Below are 18,852 nucleotides of genomic sequence, written 5' to 3' on the forward strand. Positions count from 1 at the left end.
ATTAATCTCCAAAATATACAAGCAGCTCATGCAGCTCAATATCAGAAAAACAAACAACGCAATCCAAAAATGGGCAGAAGACCTAAATAGACATTTCTCCAGAGAAGATATACAGACTGCCGACAAACACATGAAAGGATGCTTAACATCACTAATCATTAGAGAAATGCAAATCAAAACTACCATGAGGTATCACCTCACACCAGTCAGAATGGCCATCATCAAAAAATCTACAAACAATAATGCTGGAGAGGGTGTGGAGAAAAGGGAACCCTCTTGCACTGTTGGTGGGAATGTAAATTGATACAGACACTATGGAGAACTGTATGGAGGTTCCTCAAAAAACTAGAAATAGAACTACCATAGGACCCAGCAATCCCAATACTGCGCATATACCCTGAGAAAACCATAATTCAAAAAGAGTCATGTACCACAATGTTCATTGCAGCTCTATTTACAATAGCCAGGACATGGAAGCAACCTAAGTGTCCATCGACAGATGAATGGATAAAGAAGATGTGGCACATATATACAATCGAATATTACTCAGCCATAAAAAGAAATGAAATCGAGTTATTTGTAGTGAGGTGGGTGGAGTTAGAGTTTGTCATACAGAGTGAAGTAAGTCAGAAAGAGAAAAACAAATACCATATGCTAACACACATATATGGAATCTAAAAAAAAAAAAGGTTCTGAAGAACCTCGGGGCAGGACAGGAATAAAGACACAGACGTAGAGAATAGACTTGAGGACACGGGGAGGGGGAAGGGTAAGCTGGGACAAAGTGAGAGAGTGGCATGGACTTATATACACTACCAAACGTAAAATAGATAGCTAGTGGGAAGCAGCCCCATAGCACAGGGAGATCAGCTCGGTGCTTTGTGACCACCTAGAGGGGTGGGATAGGGAGGGTGGGAGGGAGACACAAAAGGGAAGAGATATGGGGATGTGTGTACACGTATAGCTGATTCACTTTGTTATACAGCAGAAACTAACACACCATTGTAAAGCAGTTATACTCCAACAAAGATGTTAAAAAATATATATTATTCAAGATACTGATTGTGAGAAGGAATATAATCCAGACAGCATGGGTCTCCCAGAGAAAGTCCAGGCTGGGCCCTGTCTGCCAATGGTACGCTGTGTTAAAGTATTGTCTTCATTTAAAAAGCTGATTTTGAATGTCTACAGAAGTTGCATATTTTATTACTAATTCCTTATGTCACATTCATTTTGGTTGTTTCTTTTAGATTTTACTTTCCTGACTCACCATTTTGCTTCCAGGCATGATAACAGCTCTGCAAAATGCTAACCCATCTCTTTCGCCATGATTCAACTGACAGCATTATATCCGACAAAAATATTCTTTTACAATCAAAAGTTTGGAGACCGTTTTTGATTGAATCCCCTTTAAGTGAATCAAATACCTTATAAATTAAAATCACACTAAATGCATGATCATATTCCTCAATAGGAATTACTTACAGGTGTAGTTACAGGCGACTTTTCACTGCTTGGAGTATCCACTGTACAGAAAGAAAGGAATAAAGATCACAATGTGAGTAGTTTCTAATTGTCTTTCTTTTTTGATCATCTCAGTGGAGTGTGGTTCCTATGTCAGCTTCAAACCAACTTTTTTTGGTTAGCCAAGAGCATTAGAAAATCATGATAAAGCAGACCCCTGAAGCAGCTTGTACCCATCACCAAGAGAAGTTATGACCAGTGTAATATGATTGATCACATCAATTAGCACCAGGTACTAGATTATAGGAAGCGAAATCTATTCCTATGAGTGCTCGTTTTAAGGCACCTTGCACTCTGGCTTGACTGACCAGTTCCCTCACTGTCTGACACAGAGAAGGATCACACAGAGAGAGGCCAGATGTCATCCAGGAAGTAGAGAAGGTGACACAGTTAACAAGAGGACCGTTACCAGTTCCAGGTAAATGCTTCTAATCTTTGTTTAAAAAAAAAAAAGAAGAAGAAGACCCTAAAGAAAGAGGTGAATATTATTTCTTTGGATTTTCAAAATCAAAGTAAAATTCTGCGAATTTCCCCCAATTTTGGTACTGATAACTGGTACTGATATCAATGAACCAGCTCTTTGCTAACTGTGTGCCCCTGGAATCAGAAATGAAGAAAAGTACCAGATATAATTGGTTGCCCACAACATGGATTTTGCAAAAAAGAAATAGAGCTCCCCAGTATGCATTTTACCTGACTGGGAGAAAAACTGGGAACGTCGCCAAGAGTTCTGAACTCTCAGCAGAACGCTGGCAGTGCCAGGCGACTCTAGATCAGATGGCAGAACAGAACAAATAGAAAACCATGAAAACAGGGCTGAGACTTGAACAGAACCACACTCCCAAGTACTAATGGAGGTTCGGCTGTCATCAGAACAAGGATTGAGAGTGAAAGAATCCAAAGTACAAAATATCTCAATAAAATGCACACAAAACCCGAAGATGTGGACAAAAGTCCATAGATAGGCCAGTTTATGCTACTGTTTGGTGTTGGGTGGGAGTTTAGGAGCTCATACTTAAAGGTGATATTGTGAAGATGCTGAATCTCAAAATGATGGGATGATGTGTGATGTAAGGGCAAAATGCACAGTTTACATTGCTTTTGGAAAGCACTAGAAAAGTACAAAAGACAGCAGAGATAAGTTCAACTATTCTTACACCCTTTATAAATGTTATTATGGAAGTCTGTGGTGGCAGTTATATACGTGTGTAGTAAAAAAGATGTGTATGTGTGTATCTGTCATGGGGTGGCATCAAGCAGACAGAAGCTGAAGGCAAGCATTTGCATCCTTAACCTATATGCTATGCTCATCTGTCATCATTCTCAATGCAAATAAAGACATCGGTTTTAAAAATGTGCACATATTTTCCTGAAACATCAATTCAAGATATCTTTCTACTATTGGGAGACAGTTGAGAAAAGGAAATCTTTCCTCTTTAAATGTTATTTTATGAATGTTTTCAGAGTATTCAAAGACTATTTATGCACATGCGTATGTTTGAGGGAAATCTGTGGAGCACCACTAGGGCCCCCAGCACGTCTGCAGTAGCCTGTCTGAGCAGTCGAGAAACAGACGACTTGGTGGAGATGATGGCGTCCTCACTGTCCTGGGGAGAGAATATTAGGTATGGCTCCAGGATTCCTGATCCTGAACCTACAGCTTCTTTGGACTTGATGTGCAGCCTCTGACCAGTCACTTAAATGTATGCTGACTTTTTATAGCTGGGCAAAGCCCTATACTCCCCCGCCAACCCCCAATTAAAGACAAATCATGTCTCTTAAGACTACATTTATTAGAGGCCTTTTGCTTCTTGAAAGATAGGAACTTTATACACTCCAAACAAGCATTAATGTTATTTTTACATCTACCAGCGATGTTTTTGGTGCACAATTTAAACACATACTTCAAGCCAGTGGTTTCCAGAGTGTGGTCCCTGGATCTGCAGCATCACCATCACCTTTGGGAACTTGTTAGAAATGTAAATACTGTGGCCCAGCCCAGACCTACACAATCAGACGCTGTACGGGTGGGGTCCAGAGAGTGGTGTTTTTAAAATTTTTAAAATTTATTTATTTATTTATTTTCTAACATCTTTATTGGAGCATAATTGCTTTACAATGGTGTGTTAGTTTCTGCTTTATAATGAAGTGAATCAGTTATACATATACATATGTCCCCATATCTCTTCCCTCTTGCATCTCCCTCCCTCCCACCCTCCCTATCCCACCTCTCTAGGTGGTCACAAAACACAGAGCTGATCTCCCTGTGCTATGCGGTTGCTTCCCACTAGCTAGCTATTTTATGTTTGGTAGTGTATATATGACCATGCCACTCTCTCACTTTGTCACATCTTTCCCTTCCCCCTCCCCACATCCTCAAGTCCATTCTCTAGTAGGTCTGTGTCTTTATTCCCATCTTGCCACTAGGTTCTTCAGAACCATTTTTTTTTCCCTTAGATTCCATATATATGTGTTAGCATACTGTATTTGTTTTTCTCTTTCTGACTTACTTCACTCTGTATGACAGACTCTAACTCCACCCACCTCACTACAAATAACTCCATTTCGTTTCTTTTTATGGCTGAGTAATATTCCATTGTATATATGTGCCACATCTTCTTTATCCATTCATCCGATGATGGACACTTAGGTTGCTTCCATGTCCTGGCTATTGTAAATAGAGCTGCAATGAACATTTTGGTACATGACTCTTTTTGAATTATGGTTTTCTCAGGGTATATGCCCAGTAGTGGGATTCTGGGTCGTATGGTAGTTCTATTTTTAGTTTTTTAAGGAACCTCCATACTGTTCTCCATAGTGGCTGTATCAATTTACATTCCCACCAACAGTGCAAGAGTGTTCCCTTTTTTCCACACCCTCAGAGAGTGGTGTTTTAATTAACCCTGCAGGAGACCCTGCCACATCTCAGGTTTGAAAATTACTGCTATGTCTCTATAATATAAATACTCCTATTTTAAGGAGAGCATTTAAGAATGCTTTATTCCTGCCTGGCACCTTGCTTTATACTTCTACTCTTACTGCAACTATTCTGCAGCTACTAGATTATACTGTAGTGCTTATTCTAGGTCAGGTGTTGAGCTAAATGCTTTTTTTTTTTTTGGTTTATCTCATTTAATTCTTCCAACAGCCCTATGAGGTTGGTACTGTTATTATTTCCAGTTTACAGGTGACAGTTAGAGATTAGAGAGAACTTGATGGGTAAGATCATGCAGATTAGAACTCGAAGAGCCAGAATTTGAAGCCAGGCCTTCTGTCTCCAGAGCCTGCAGCTGTAATTACAGCTTCCATGAGCCAGACAAGAGTATGGAATGGGTGTATGACAAATATAATCCCACCTTGAAGAATGATTTTGGAAATGCTCTAGTGTCACTGAATTTTATTTTTCATTCACCTTAGATAAAGCATGAAGTAAAGTCCCTTAATTCAACAGCACATTTTACAAAACCGAAATGCCTTACAACAGATAATTAGATGTAAAAATACCTAAGACAATAAAACTAATTAATATGGCTTAAAATATCTATTTCTTCTCTATATTACTTATATACACAATTAAAAAGTGCTAGAAATAGGGCAGAATTAAAATCTAAATGTGACCAATTGCTGGCCCAGTTAGGAGAATTTACTTTTGTCACTTCCCTTCAGGACAGTAGGGCTGACGAATTTAAATCAAATGCTTTGACGACAGTATTGAACTTGTTTCCACATTAAGAAGCTAGTGATCATCAGTACCTGTACCAATTAATTCCCTCCCGAGTACTTCCTGTTATGTAGATAGAGCCCAACTTATCTCCCAGCCGTCAACAAAGACTAATGGAAGCCAAATAGCATTCTGCCAAAGAGCTGCCCATCCTTGAAAAGAAAAGTAACAATAAATCCCCAGCCACAATGACCCTGTACATCCTCTCTTTGCCTGGACTGATAGATCTATAAAGTGTACTGGGGAAAGCACATTAAAAAAGAAAAACAAGAAACCTTATAGTTTTTGCCTCCTGAACTCTAGCCGTTTTCACATCACATCAGTAAAGAGAGAGAACTCATACCAGTAAAGCCCGGTGGTCTGTCTCTTGTGAAGCACAGTCCCTACGGATCGTGGAATCCTCAGGACCCATCCCCCCACCGTTCACATCCCTCAGGCTCCTTTCTGGTGGTTGTGGGCGCCTGGGGTTCTTACCAAGATAAAGGGATTCAAGTTGGGCTCTTAAAGAGTAAAGGGGTGAATTCACAACCTATACATGGCCTAAAGGTACTTGGGGAGTTTGCAGTGGCCATTGCCATTTTAAGACCTTCATAGGCACTAAACTCCCATATTTTTTGAGGCCATCCCTCCCTACATTATACCAAACATGTTAAAATGTATCAAACATGGGACAAAGTGAGAGAGTGGCATGGACATATATACACTACCACATGTAAAATAGATAGCTAGTGGGAAGCAGCCGCATAGCACAGGGAGATCAGCTCGGTGCTTTGTGACCACCTAGAGGGGTGGGATAGGGAGGGTGGGAGGGAGACACAAAAGGGAAGAGATATGGGGATATGTGTATACATATAGCTGATTCACTTTGTTATACAGCAGAAACTAACACACCATTGTAAAGCAGTTATACTACAATAAAGTTGTTAAAAAAAAATAAAATGTATCAAACATATGAAATATATTAAGGTTTATCCTCAGCCTATATATATGTGTTCCATATAACTATATATTCTAACTATAAAGAATTTTTGGAAAGATTAAAGTTTTTGGCTATGAGTAACACGTTTAACCTATGATCATGAATGTTTCTTGGTAATCATCATGCACAGCCAGGAACTATTATGGGGCAAGAAAATCTGACTTTCTTCCAAAATCACTGTCAAATTAAATGAGTATTTTAGGAAGACTAGATAATTAACAGTTAATGAAGTTGACATAATATTAAGATCATAAACTCTTTATTAAAGTTATTGATTTTTTATTTTGTAATTTTTAAAATATTTAAGAGCCAATAAAAATTATTTTCAGGTATCAAATCCTTGTATAGGCCCTACTGTGCCTACTGTGCCTGGCTGACAAAACGGTCTTGGCAGCTGGGGTTCCTGGCTAAGCCAAATAGAGACTGTAGCTCCAGACCTCCATTCTGAAGTGATTAATTCAGCCATCATGGACTCCGGCAAACCCGATGGCTAAAGGTACATCAACATAAAGGAAGTAATCTGCCTTGAAAATGAAGACTATTTCACTACAAATGGGCCCAGCAGAACACGTAGAACTAAAACAAAACATTTCTATCTTTTTACCTTGAGAACTGAGATTTGGCAAAGGTAATTGGCTGCTTTCAGGCATTTTGTCCAGAAATGGAAACGTCAGGGTTGCTTCTGGTTCTGGAGATTTTGGCTTTACCACCTGGATCATGGGCAACAGACATAAATATTACAAGTATTGTCCATTAATAAATGCACAGGTGAAATAAAATTTAAGGATCCATGGCTACAATAAGTCAATAAGTCCAAACATTTAAATTGTAAATGGAAAATTTTGCCCCTTCTCCAAACCCCTTCATGCTTTTCTACATTAATATAGAGGTCAATTTTTCAGAGAAATCAAACTAGAGCATAAAAATTTGATGATCATGTTTCTTCAAACTCAGAGGACAATATTCCATCTTTGAGATAATACATCACTCTGTCTCATTTTCTTATTGGGATCAATCACAGTTTCTCTTCTTGGTACTACATAATACTGAATTTGTAATGTCAGGAAGTGAGATGTTCCACGTAAGATTTTTTAAAAAATCTTATTATGTAAGTATTAAATATTAAAGTAATATTACCTTCTAATGGGCATTATTCTTGAGACACTACATACCCCCCCCACACACAAATTTACGCAAAGTACATTAAAGACAATATACTGTGCCTGTTGGCAAAGAAGCATTATTGTAAATAACCATTATATCAAACAGTGCCATAGCGATGATGCCCTTAGGGGATTTTTGAGGCATGTTAGACCACATGACCTTATGGTAAATAGATCCAAAATTACAGGCTTTAAAAATTCTTATGTTTGCTTTGTAAAAACAGATTTTTCTTCTTATTGCTATTTAATTTTATTTTATTTCTCCCCAATCGGAAGGGCCTTTGGTAGAACACCCTCCTTCCGATTTGTTGCTTCTAATCAACTGATTGCTGAAAGACCAGATAACCAAACTAACGACCAAAATAAAGAGTCAACAGACTCTGAGCAGAGATCGGAATGAGGAGTGTGGTTGTATCAGTTCCGATGTCCTTTTAGCTGCTTACAGAATCTTCTCTGATTCACTGGCTGGTGGCCATGAAGAGATTAATTTTATGGCCAGTGGGCGAGAGAGGCTCCAGAGCACTTGTTTCATCATAAGCTGATCTCTTATTTGGTCCTCAGGATGATTTAATGTCTAGAATTTCTCCTCAGTAAGATTTTATTTTTCTTGATGAATAATATATTCAACCCTAATGGAATCTTGAAGAAAATAGTTAATTGTTCTGCATTACAGAGGTCAACCAGATGTCCAAATGAACTTCAGTGTTAAACATGCAGCAAAACCTAAGGCCTAGATTTACCAAAGTTGACAACCCTCGAATCTTAAGCTCATACCATTTCCTCCACAGTGGAATTGACAAAAATATGTTTCAGATAATGCCTGGTTGTAAATGAAAAAGTTAATCTCAGCAGAAATGCTCAAAATACCCACTATGTAAAAGGTCAGCCTGTGTGCATTGGTACTTTGTTTTATAAAGGTAACACTCTCAAGTGAAGTCAGAAAATAAAAGCTGTTGCAACCACTGTCATCATCTTTCTTTCTTTCTTTCTTTCTCTAAAAGTTAACTGTAAAGTAGCGAAAGGAGAAAAGGAGAAATTCACATGGTGTGAAAAGCATTGGGTTCAAAGACCATTATTCCATTTGCTAATCATCTAGCAGAGATTCTTAACCTGGAGTCCACAGAAAAGAAGTCATGTGGTTATACATATTTCGTACTACTTGATACCAAGGAAAACTTGGTAATGCTGCGTATTTTATGGTTTAAACAATATTATTCTGAGAATAACGTTTACCAGATAGACAAAGGGTCCATGGTGCATGTACACGTGTGGGCACACGTGCAGCGTGCGCGTGTGCACACACACACATACACACAGAGTTAAGAACCCCTGAAAACAATTTTTTCCATAGTAGGGTAGCCATGACACTGGGGGCCCAAAGATGGGTCACATAGACGAGGTTACACAGATGAGGAATGCAGATGAATATTTTTTATGTTATGGTATTCATTTTGTTTGATTTTAAAAATATTTTTTCTAGCAATGTTACAGAGTTTTCCTTTCATTTTATATTTACATAGGAAAAAAGTTCAATTTGCAAGAAGAATAAATAAATAGATTACAAGTGTAATGTAGATCAGGCACAACCTGCAAAGGCAGGAAATCCTGTCTGCCCCCAACGCTTTTCCTACAGTTAGGTTCTTCTGTTCAGACCTCCAGACCATTTTTTAATTCTCTATGTATAAAAATGGGGGAGTAGCTAGAGTCTGAAATCCCCAAAAGGCATCAGGGAAGCAGGCATTTTTGGGCTCCACCAGGCATACAGCACTCTCAGCATCTTAAGGCCGGGGGCTGTGTCTTATTCACTGTTGAATATCCAGTGTCTGCAGAGTGCCTGGCACATAGTAGGTGCACAGCCACTGTTGGTTGAGTAGATGATAGATGAACCAGAACTAGAAGTGGTAAATTTTTCACTCTAAAGTCAAATCCAAATTTAGGTTTAAAGTTGGAATATCATCACATAAAGTATCCAGTACGCAAGTCAGTTGTTCTCTATCTTGGTGACCCATCAGAATCACCTGGGGAGCTTTTGAAAATACAGATGCCTGAGCCCTGTTCCCAGAGACTGAGATTTATATGACCTGGTATGTATTAAATTCTAAAGGGTAACCGAGGTTGAGGACAACAGGTACAAAAGATGACTTTTAGACTGTGCCTGAAAACAAACTAAATTAATATGAAAGAGATGAGACTCCAAACAAAGAAGAAATTTAATAGAAACAAGATGTTAAAACCCGTTATATCAGAATAATAATTTTCTAGTTTCCTTGTTATTCAAGTTCAGAGGCATCAGAAGTACCATTACTGTAAAACAGGTAAATATCGGAAAGAGAATATGGAGTAAGTTACAAATAAGCAAGCTCATGCACGGCAAACTAAAACCTAACTGCAAAGCTTTATAACAGATATCTATACTACAATTTTCTTTTAAGTGTATATAATTCTTCATAATTAAAAATTAGCCATTTAAAATAAATTTTAAAAGATGTTGAAAGACTATATATACCACTTATTATTAACAGAGAGGTAGGTTTCAGTGATGTTTTCTCTCTCTTGCTCTATTTCTCTATTTTTTATTTCTCTATTTTTATGTATATTTACACATATTATTTGATAGATTTGTTACATATTTACATGCATATCACTGTGAATAGACATTAAAAATAAATAGCTATAGGCTGAATGTTTGTGTCCCCCCAAAATTCATATGCTGAAACCCTAACCCCCCAAGGTAATGGTATTGGGAGCTGGGTCTTTTGGGAGGTGATTAGGTCATGGGGGTGGAGATCTCATGAATGGGACTACTGATGGTATAAAAGAGACTCAGGAGAGCTCCCTCGGCCCTTCTGCCAAGCGAGGGCACAGCAAGAAGACAGCCGTCTGTGAGTCAGGAAGTGGGTTCTCACCAGACGCTGACTGTCAGCGCCTTGCTCTTGCACCTCCCAGCCGCCATAACTGACAGAAATAAATTTCTGTTGTTTATGAAGCCACCAAGTCTATGGTTTTCTGTTATAGCAGCCCAAGTGGACTAACACAGACATCTTTCTATTATGTAGTTACATTTTTTTTGTTTTTACCATGAACATGCATTACATTTGTATTAAGAAAAAAAATACAGATCAAAGGTAGGAAACAAGATCAGGAGAGAAAATAAATCTTCATTACAAAATGGTGCCACCATAGCAGTCGGCAGCAACATGAAGCCACGTGAATCATGGACTTAACGGCTTTAGTCCACCTCACCTTTTGTGACAGCACCAGTTCCACCTTTCCACTCATTTCATTTTCCGGTTTCTTCTGGTCTTTCTCTTCTGGCACCTCGTTCTTCACCTGGGGGCTGGAGGAAAGCTCCACAAAGGCCACGGTCGGGCTGGATCGAGTCACAGTTGATGTAAAATACTGTGGCTCTGAAATGGAGTTACATTCAGAAACATAAAGAACAAGATGAAAACCATATAAAGGCTCGCTGGTCCTGCCACTCCAGGAAGTACACTGAGTACATATCTTGCCCCAGGCAACACAGAGCTGGATTACAGTGTGATGAGAGGTACAAAAGAGCTTCAGGTACTAGAATTCTCTAGGCTCTTTCATGATATTATTAAAAAATCAAGCAACATAAAACACATCAAAGAACCCCACTATGAAAAACTTAAGTTCTGAATAAGAGTCCCAGTTTATATACGAATAACACTACATGAAACAAAATGCTGACAGGAAATATGACGAGAGGTGGGTTGGATGGGTGAACATTTATAGATAATTTCTATTCAAATTTCTTTCCAAATGAGGGGCAGCCTGACTCTTCCTTTTGTATTACAATGTTCCTTTTTAACATCATGTTTTCATAATTGGAATGTGTTAAGGATTGTGTGGTTAAAATCAATATAATGCAATGAAAATTAAGTGTTCTCGGATATACAAAGAACGATTTGGTACAGTCTAAAGTGGGTGGAAAAGTCACCACCTGAGGGGGCATATCAGAATGTGGAGGTACAGTCTAATTTGAAAAAGTATACGCTAAAATTTTTAGTAATGACTTTTAATTTACTTTACAATGCCATTTAAAAATAACATGGTATTAGAAGAGGGTGACAGGTTTTCATGTTTATCCAAAGAAAAAAATGTGTTAAAAATATCGAGAAATATTACTTTAGGGAAGAGTGGGTTTCTATTCATACTCACTGTTCATATTTGTGGCATTACTTTATTCTTTCAAACTATTCATTGGGTTTACCACTTCAGCATCTATTTTTATGATATATTTTTAATCTGTCTTATCTATTGTTGTTACTGTGTGTTAAATATAACCCTCAGTTTTTAGCATTATTGATTTGGGGAAATATAACTCTTTTATGATGATGGAGATAAACTTTCAAAAAAAACAAAATGAAACAAGGTAGCAAAAAAGCATGGGTTCCTGTTTTTCTATAGCAAGATAAACCACTTGGTCAGAATTTCCCCCAGGAGTCACTAGATGGCAGCACAACCACACCAGTCACAGAGCCTCATTCACTACCTTCTATTTTCATTCTCTTTAATAAGAGTTAGCATGCTTTACCTTAAAACTAGTCTGTTATAAAAACAAACCTGATGAGGCAACTTCTGTATTCCCTTTTTCTGTTTTTTCACCATCATTCTCATCTTCTTGACTGTTTGTTTCAGTTTCTTCAGTGGTTGCCTAAAAGAAAGATATTTTTCCACCTTGCATACATTATCCCTTTGAAGGTTCTAAAAGGTAAAGGATTTCTTTCTCTTTTTTCCAGTAGTAATTTTTAGGCCAACGAGGTGAGCTGCCTATATGAATTCACTCTTTTCTATTTCCAGTGGTGAAAGGCTGGGTTTGTCGGAAGGAGACGTTCCGTGAAGGAGAACATAAGTGCTGAAGCAGAACCACCTTATGAGGGCACACAACCCCACTACCTCCCCATCTCCTCTGACTGCCTCTTTTCCCTTCCTTTCACTATCAATTTTTCAAAATCATAGTTACCACTCTCTTGCTCCCAAATGCCATTACAGTTGGCTTAGGGTCATATCACTAGTGAAAAAATTAATTTTTTCAAGTTGCAATTAACCTCTCAGTAGCTTGTCTTCAGCACAGATGCTGGTGGCTCTTAGTATTGTGCATTTTATTCTTGAAGTTCTCTCCCTTTCTGGGCTCTCAACAACTTTCTGTTACCCAACTTCTCATATTCCACCCCCCCCACCCCATAATTTCTGAAAGAAACTGAAGAAGACACAAAGAAATGGAAAGATATCTTGTATTCATGGATTGGAAGAATTAATATTGTTAAAATATCCCCATTACCCAAAGCAACCTACAGATTCAATGCAATCCCTATAAAAATTCCAATGGCATTTTTCACAGAAATAGAAAAAAACAACCCTAAAATTCATATGGAAATACGAAGGACCCCAAATAGCTAAAGCAATCTTGAGCAGAAGAACAAAACTGGAAGCATCACATTTCCTTATTTCAAACTATGTTACCAAGCTACATTAATCAAAACACTTTGGTACTGGCATAAAAACAGACACACAAATCAATGGAACAGAACATCCAGAAATCAACCCATACTTTTATGGTCAACTAATTTTTGACAAAGGCACCAAGAATACAAAATGGGTAAAGGATAGGCTTTTCAGTAAATGTTGTTGGGAAAACTGGATATTGACATGCAAAAGAATGAAACTGGATTCTTATCTTACACCATACACCAAAATCAATGTCTAAATGGATAAAAGACTTAAAAGTATGACTGCAAACCATAAAACTCCTAGAAGAAAACAGGGGGAAATCTCCTAGGCATTGGTCTTAGCAATGATTTCTTGGATTTGGCACCAAAAGCTCAGGCAACAAAAGCAAGAATAAACAAGTGGGACTACATCAAACTGAAATGTTTCTGCACAGCAAAGGAAACAAATAACAAAATGAGAGGGAAATCTACAGAATGGGAGAAAATATCTGCAAGTCATACATCCAATAAGGGATTGATATCCAAAATATAAAAGGAACTCTTACAACTCAATAGCAAAAAACATCAAATAAACCAACTTAAAAATGGGAAAAGGACCTGAATAGACATTTTCCCAAAGAAGATATACAAATGGCCAACTGAAGTCATGTATATGAAAAGATGCTCAACATCACTAATCACCAGGGAAATCAAAACAACAGTGAGATATCACCTTACACCTTTTAGGGATTGTTATTATCAAAAAGTCAAAAGAGGGACTTCCCTGGTGGTGCAGTGGTTAAGAATCCACCTGCCAATGCAGGGGACATGGGTTCAAGCCCTGGTCCAGGAAGATCCCACATGCCGCAGAGCAACTAAGCCCGTGCGCCACAACTACTGAAGCCCACGCACCTAGAGCCTGTGCTCCGCAACAAGAGAAGGCACCGCAATGAGAAGCCTGCGCACTGCAACGAAGAGTAGCCCCCGCTCGCCGCAACTAGAGAAACCCCGCATGCAGCAACGAAGACCCAACACAGCCAAAAAATAAATTAAAAAAAAAAAAAGTCAAAAGATGACAAGTGTTGTTGAGAATGTGGAGAAAAGGGGACCACTGTACACTGATGGTGGGAATGTAAATTGGTACAGCCATTATTCAAAATAGTATGGAGTTTCACCAAAACTTTAAAATAGAACTATTATATGATCCAGCAATTCCACTTCTAGGTATATATATCCAAAGGAAATGAAACCAGTATCTCGAAGAGATATCTGTACTCCCACGTTCAATGCAGCATTATTCACAATAGCTAAGATATGGAAACAACCTAAATGTTGATGGATGACTAAAGAAAACATGTACATATGTATATATTATTCATATATACTGATATATAAATATTACTATTATATGCACAAATATCAATATTATACACACATATACACTGGAATATTATTGAGCCTTTAAAAAGAAGAAAATCCTGTCATTTGCGACAATATGCATGAACCTGGAGAACATTATGCTGAGTGAAATAAGCCAGACACAGAAAGACAAATATTGCATGATCTCAGTTATATCTGGAATCTAAAAAATTAAAATTAAAAAATGCCAGACCCGTAGTAACAGAGAGTAGAATGGTAGCTACCAGAGGCTGGAGCATGGGGGAAAAGTGAAGGGGAAAAAAAAAGTAAAATGATTGTTGCCTGGGTCTGAGGGGAGGGGGCCATGGGGAACTATTGTTTAATGGGTACAGGGTTTCAGTTTAGCAAGATGAAAAGAGTTCTGGAGGTGGATGGTGGCAATGGTTGCACAACAATATGAATGTACTAAATACTACTAAACTGTACACCTAAAAATGGTTAAGATAGTAAATTTTATGTTTTACTTTACCACAATAAAAAAATGGAAAAAAATTTGTAAAAAAAATTATGTGCAAATTTTCAAAGTTAAAAAAAAAGACACAAGGAAACTTTAAGCCACTAGCCTTTCAAGCTGCTAAAGAATTTTATAACAGCATCTAGTGGCAAAGATATGCTTTTTCTTTTGGAGGATGGGGTGGTTTTGACATCTTCATAACTAGATGAGCACTTTCTAATGATGGATAACCACGTATCAATTCTGGAAGAACATAATATTAAATTAACATGCACCTCTAAAACCCTAGGAAGGAAATAAGCATCATATTTATACTACTTAATGGATTTTGTAACTTTTTAATACATCAAGAAGCCTGAATTGAAGCCCTTTAAGAGACTTAATGAGTGGAAATGGTTAAATAAACCAAAGTCTCTTTTATTATAGTGAAGTTACATATATATGTTCTCTGTGTGTGTGTGTGTGTGTGTGTGTGTGTGTGTACACTGTTATATGAACAACTGACATGAGAGTAGTCTTTGAAGACCCACCAGCCTAGTATTACAACAGAATAAGCTGGGTTTAATAATTTAAACTGCCCCCCCCCACACACATAGAAATATTAATACATAGTATTTTTTGTTTTATGATGTTAATATATAAATACTGTCAGAGATACTGATTTTTAATATATAAAATACTGTCTGAAATACTGATTTTTCGGTTTTCTCCTCAAATGGATTAGATTATGGAAAACTATCTGAGGCTGGGAAACAAATTTGCAGTTAAATATTGATGAATGATGGTCTTGAGAACACTGGTGTTTCCAGTGACCAGAAATAAATAACTACAAAAACTGAGCCAAAGCCTTCCCAGCCCAAACATGAACAAAGAAATGGACATAGTTTATTAAATCTTAGATGCCATCAAGTTTAAGTTGTATTATTTTAGGTACTACTAAGAGAGAAAACAAACTGCCTGTTAAATAGGACACACTATTGATTATAAGACATATCCTGAAAAAAAAGACATGTTCTGATTTAGAGATGTTCAAACGTGGCAAGTGTGTCCCTTGGAATCAATGAAATAAGATAATTCATGAAGTCCTTTAGACAGAATTTTTATTTATTTATTTATTTTATTTATTTATTTTTGGCTGCATTGGGTCTTCGTTGCTGTGCGCAGGCTTTCCCTAGTTGTGGCGAGCAGGGGCTACTCTTTGTTGCGGTGCGTGGGCTTCTCATTGCCGTGTCTTCTCTTGTTGCAGAGCATGGGCTCTAGGCGTGCAGGCTTCAGTAGTTGTGGCACGTGGGCTCAGCAGTTGTGGCTCATGGGCTCTAGAGCACAGGATCAGTAGTTGTGGCTCGTGGTTCTAGAGCGCAGGCTCAGTAGTTGTGGCACACGGGCTTAGGCTCCGCGGCATGTGGGATCTTCCCGGACCAGGGCTCGAACCCGTGTCCCCTGCATTGGCAGGCGGATTCTTAACCACTGAGCCACCAGGGAAGCCCTAGACAAAATTTATAATGCAGAAGAGACAAAGTCCTCAAGCACTACTTCAATAAGGATGATTTTACTGGCACACCTCATTTCAGTAATATTTTACTTATGCATGACTAATGCAGAACTTCGATTTTCAAGAATACTCATGTTTCTGGATGCATTTCTATGTGGCTTAACACTCAAATACTGAACTCCCAGATGACCCAATTTATCTTCCCTTAAAATTATGTTTTAAAGGTTATACACTGTTGTCACTGTAGCCATGGTCAATATTTACTAGATTTCCCACATGTCAGCACTTGATGTGGATTATCTTCCTTAGTCCTCAGAGCAAGCTTGTAAAGTATGCACCAATATGATTCCCTTTATACAGGTGAGGAAGCTGAGGCCCAGGAGGCTAAGTGACTTACCCAGAGTCACACTGCTAGTAGGTAGGGGAGGTAGGAACCCTGACCTGTGCTGGTAACCTCAATGCTCCATCATCTGGACTTGGAGTCACACCCACTGCCAACTTCTCCCCAGGTATTTAAAGGTTTTGACCCATAAGATGCAATCCAGAACCTGAGTGTCCCAAGTTTATTGCTGAAATGATTCAAACTGCCATTTCCATGTCCTTTCCGTCTCATCCATTCTACCTCATCCTTTCCATTCTACCTCTCATCCATTTATTATGCAGAAGATGAGAACTCTCCGGGATCTCTCGGGACAGGGGGCAAGTTAGCCAAGTCTCCAATTCCCAGGGCAGCTTGAGACCAGACCACCCCCAGCCATCACCCCATCTTGGGGCTTTTGATCCAGTCCAGGTTCTGAGGGGGGCAGGGACCCAGCATGGTATCTGACATAGAGCCAACATGTAACCCATGATAGGGAAGCAAATGTTAGATGCATTATTTATGAAATTTATACTGTCAAGCTTAGTTTAAATGCATACTAGTCATCAAAATCAAGCTATTACTAACAAAATATTCAGGATAAATTAAGAGGAAAAGCAAGTTACAACACAATTTGAATAACATGAGCCCCCCCAAAATATTTTATATACACTGAGAAAAAGAGAAGGATGCACATTTTAAAAAATCTTAATTTCTGAGTGGCTGGAGTAATAACTAGTTTATATTTTTTTATGGTTTTCTATAGTCTGCTATATATATATATATAGACTATATATAATCAAGGGAAATCCCAAAGCCAGTTTAATTAACTTCTGCCTGATACTCCATTCTGAAGTCTTGTTACTTTTGTACTCACATCATTACTTCAAAGGAAATGAGTTCAAAATTGGCAGTTTTAACCAGTGCTGATGGACTCAGAGATTTGCCTGAAACAAACCTGTCTTGCTGGAAAATGTGTTTTATGGCCCACACTTTCCTTTGGTTACAGCTGAAAAGAGGAGAAGCCTTCCCTTCTCCAACTGGTAATACTGTCTCAAGAATGAAAATAAAAACAGATCCCTGGACATGAATGAATGAGAGCACAGAAAGGTTACAGGGGCCTAAGCCGGAAGTTGGCATCCCCTTGACTAAGAACACCATCCAAACTGGCCCTGGTGCCAGCCTGAGCCCTGAGGCCACAGGTGGGAGGTGGCAGTTTCCTGGCTTGAGAGGGACATGGTCTAGCCACAGATCTACCTGGCTTTGGGCTGCTCATTTTAACAAGAACCTTACTGGTGAACCAGCCCAGAGAGCATCTTTGTGGAATGAATTGGAAATATGAAGCAGGAGAGGAGAAATGGTCCTGAGACCCAGGGTCTGAGTGGCCCTGTTTCTAGGACAGAGGAGGTATGAAGGCTTGGACTGATCATTTAACCTCTACGGGTTGGAAGGTGTGATGTCCAAGGTCCTTACCTAAGCTGCTATTCGGTGACTCTGACTGATTTTCCGGCTCCAGTCCTGAAGAACTTATCTGGACGCAAGCCTGGAAAATCAGTCTATTTATGTCTTGGCACCAGGACCCAGGTGCCACATATGCCATGCATGTGTTTCCCTTTTTGCTTTTATATCACCAAATACCTATTTTCACTGGAAGAAAGAGGATCTACGTGGTGAATCAGCCTTTCCATTCCTTAAACTTTTTCTTTTTGCCTTAAACTTCTCCAACCAACAATGTGTGGGTCTGACCCAGGTCAGATGGGCTAGGTTTGATTTTTTTATTGTTCTTGATGTATACTATCTTGAAGTCTGTAAATGCTTTCATATCTAAATATCTTTAATGACTTAATAAGAGTATTAAATCTAATGCTCTTGCAACTACTTCTGGATGGAGTAAAACAGTTTCTAGAGAAATGTCTGTTGACATTTGACATCTAAAAGGAATCTGCAGTTGGTCACAGTTGTAGGGAAAACAGCACCTACTCAAATGCCTTCACCCTGCTCTCACTGCAAAATGAAATGTTTCAAGAAAGATCTGATTGTCTGTTTTCCTGGATCAGAAAACATTAGTAAAGTACTGAATTTTCAAGAGGAAGGCCTAGAGCTTTGTCAAGGTGGAAATATCTTGTTACTTAGTTTGAGAAACGCAGATGAAGTTGTTTAGATACCTCAGAGCTGAGTTTGGCCGTTGGTCCATGAGGGAGAATTGCCACAGACCTGGTGGGAGGGTGCCGCCAGCACGGAGGGCGTGCAGGACATCGGTTGGAATGAGCTGGCAAGAGGGTGCTGACA

The 18,852-nt window shown here is 38.6% G+C and overlaps 1 protein-coding gene across 25 annotated transcripts in view; it reads right to left on the reverse strand.

Moving 5' to 3' along the window:
* The window catches only part of LIMCH1 (LIM and calponin homology domains 1), a 356,840-nt gene that overhangs the window by 31,300 nt on the left and 306,688 nt on the right, over positions 1–18,852 (reverse strand). For 13 of the 25 annotated variants that reach the window (XM_082390445.1, XM_082390444.1, XM_082390434.1 and 10 more), the window contains 5 exons: positions 11,975–12,065; positions 10,631–10,794; positions 6,829–6,934; positions 2,218–2,292; positions 1,486–1,526 (listed from right to left, as the gene is read on the reverse strand). In XM_082390445.1, coding sequence (XP_082246571.1) covers positions 1,486–1,526; positions 2,218–2,292; positions 6,829–6,934; positions 10,631–10,794; positions 11,975–12,065 — 477 coding nt within the window. The remainder of the gene's footprint in view (positions 1–1,485; positions 1,527–2,217; positions 2,293–6,828; positions 6,935–10,630; positions 10,795–11,974; positions 12,066–18,852) is intronic. The other 12 variants (XM_082390446.1, XM_082390442.1, XM_082390443.1 and 9 more) reach the window with 1 other exon arrangement.

Source organism: Balaenoptera borealis (genome assembly GCF_965194805.1).
Source record: "Balaenoptera borealis genome assembly, chromosome: 4".
Lineage (NCBI taxonomy): Eukaryota > Metazoa > Chordata > Mammalia > Artiodactyla > Balaenopteridae > Balaenoptera > Balaenoptera borealis.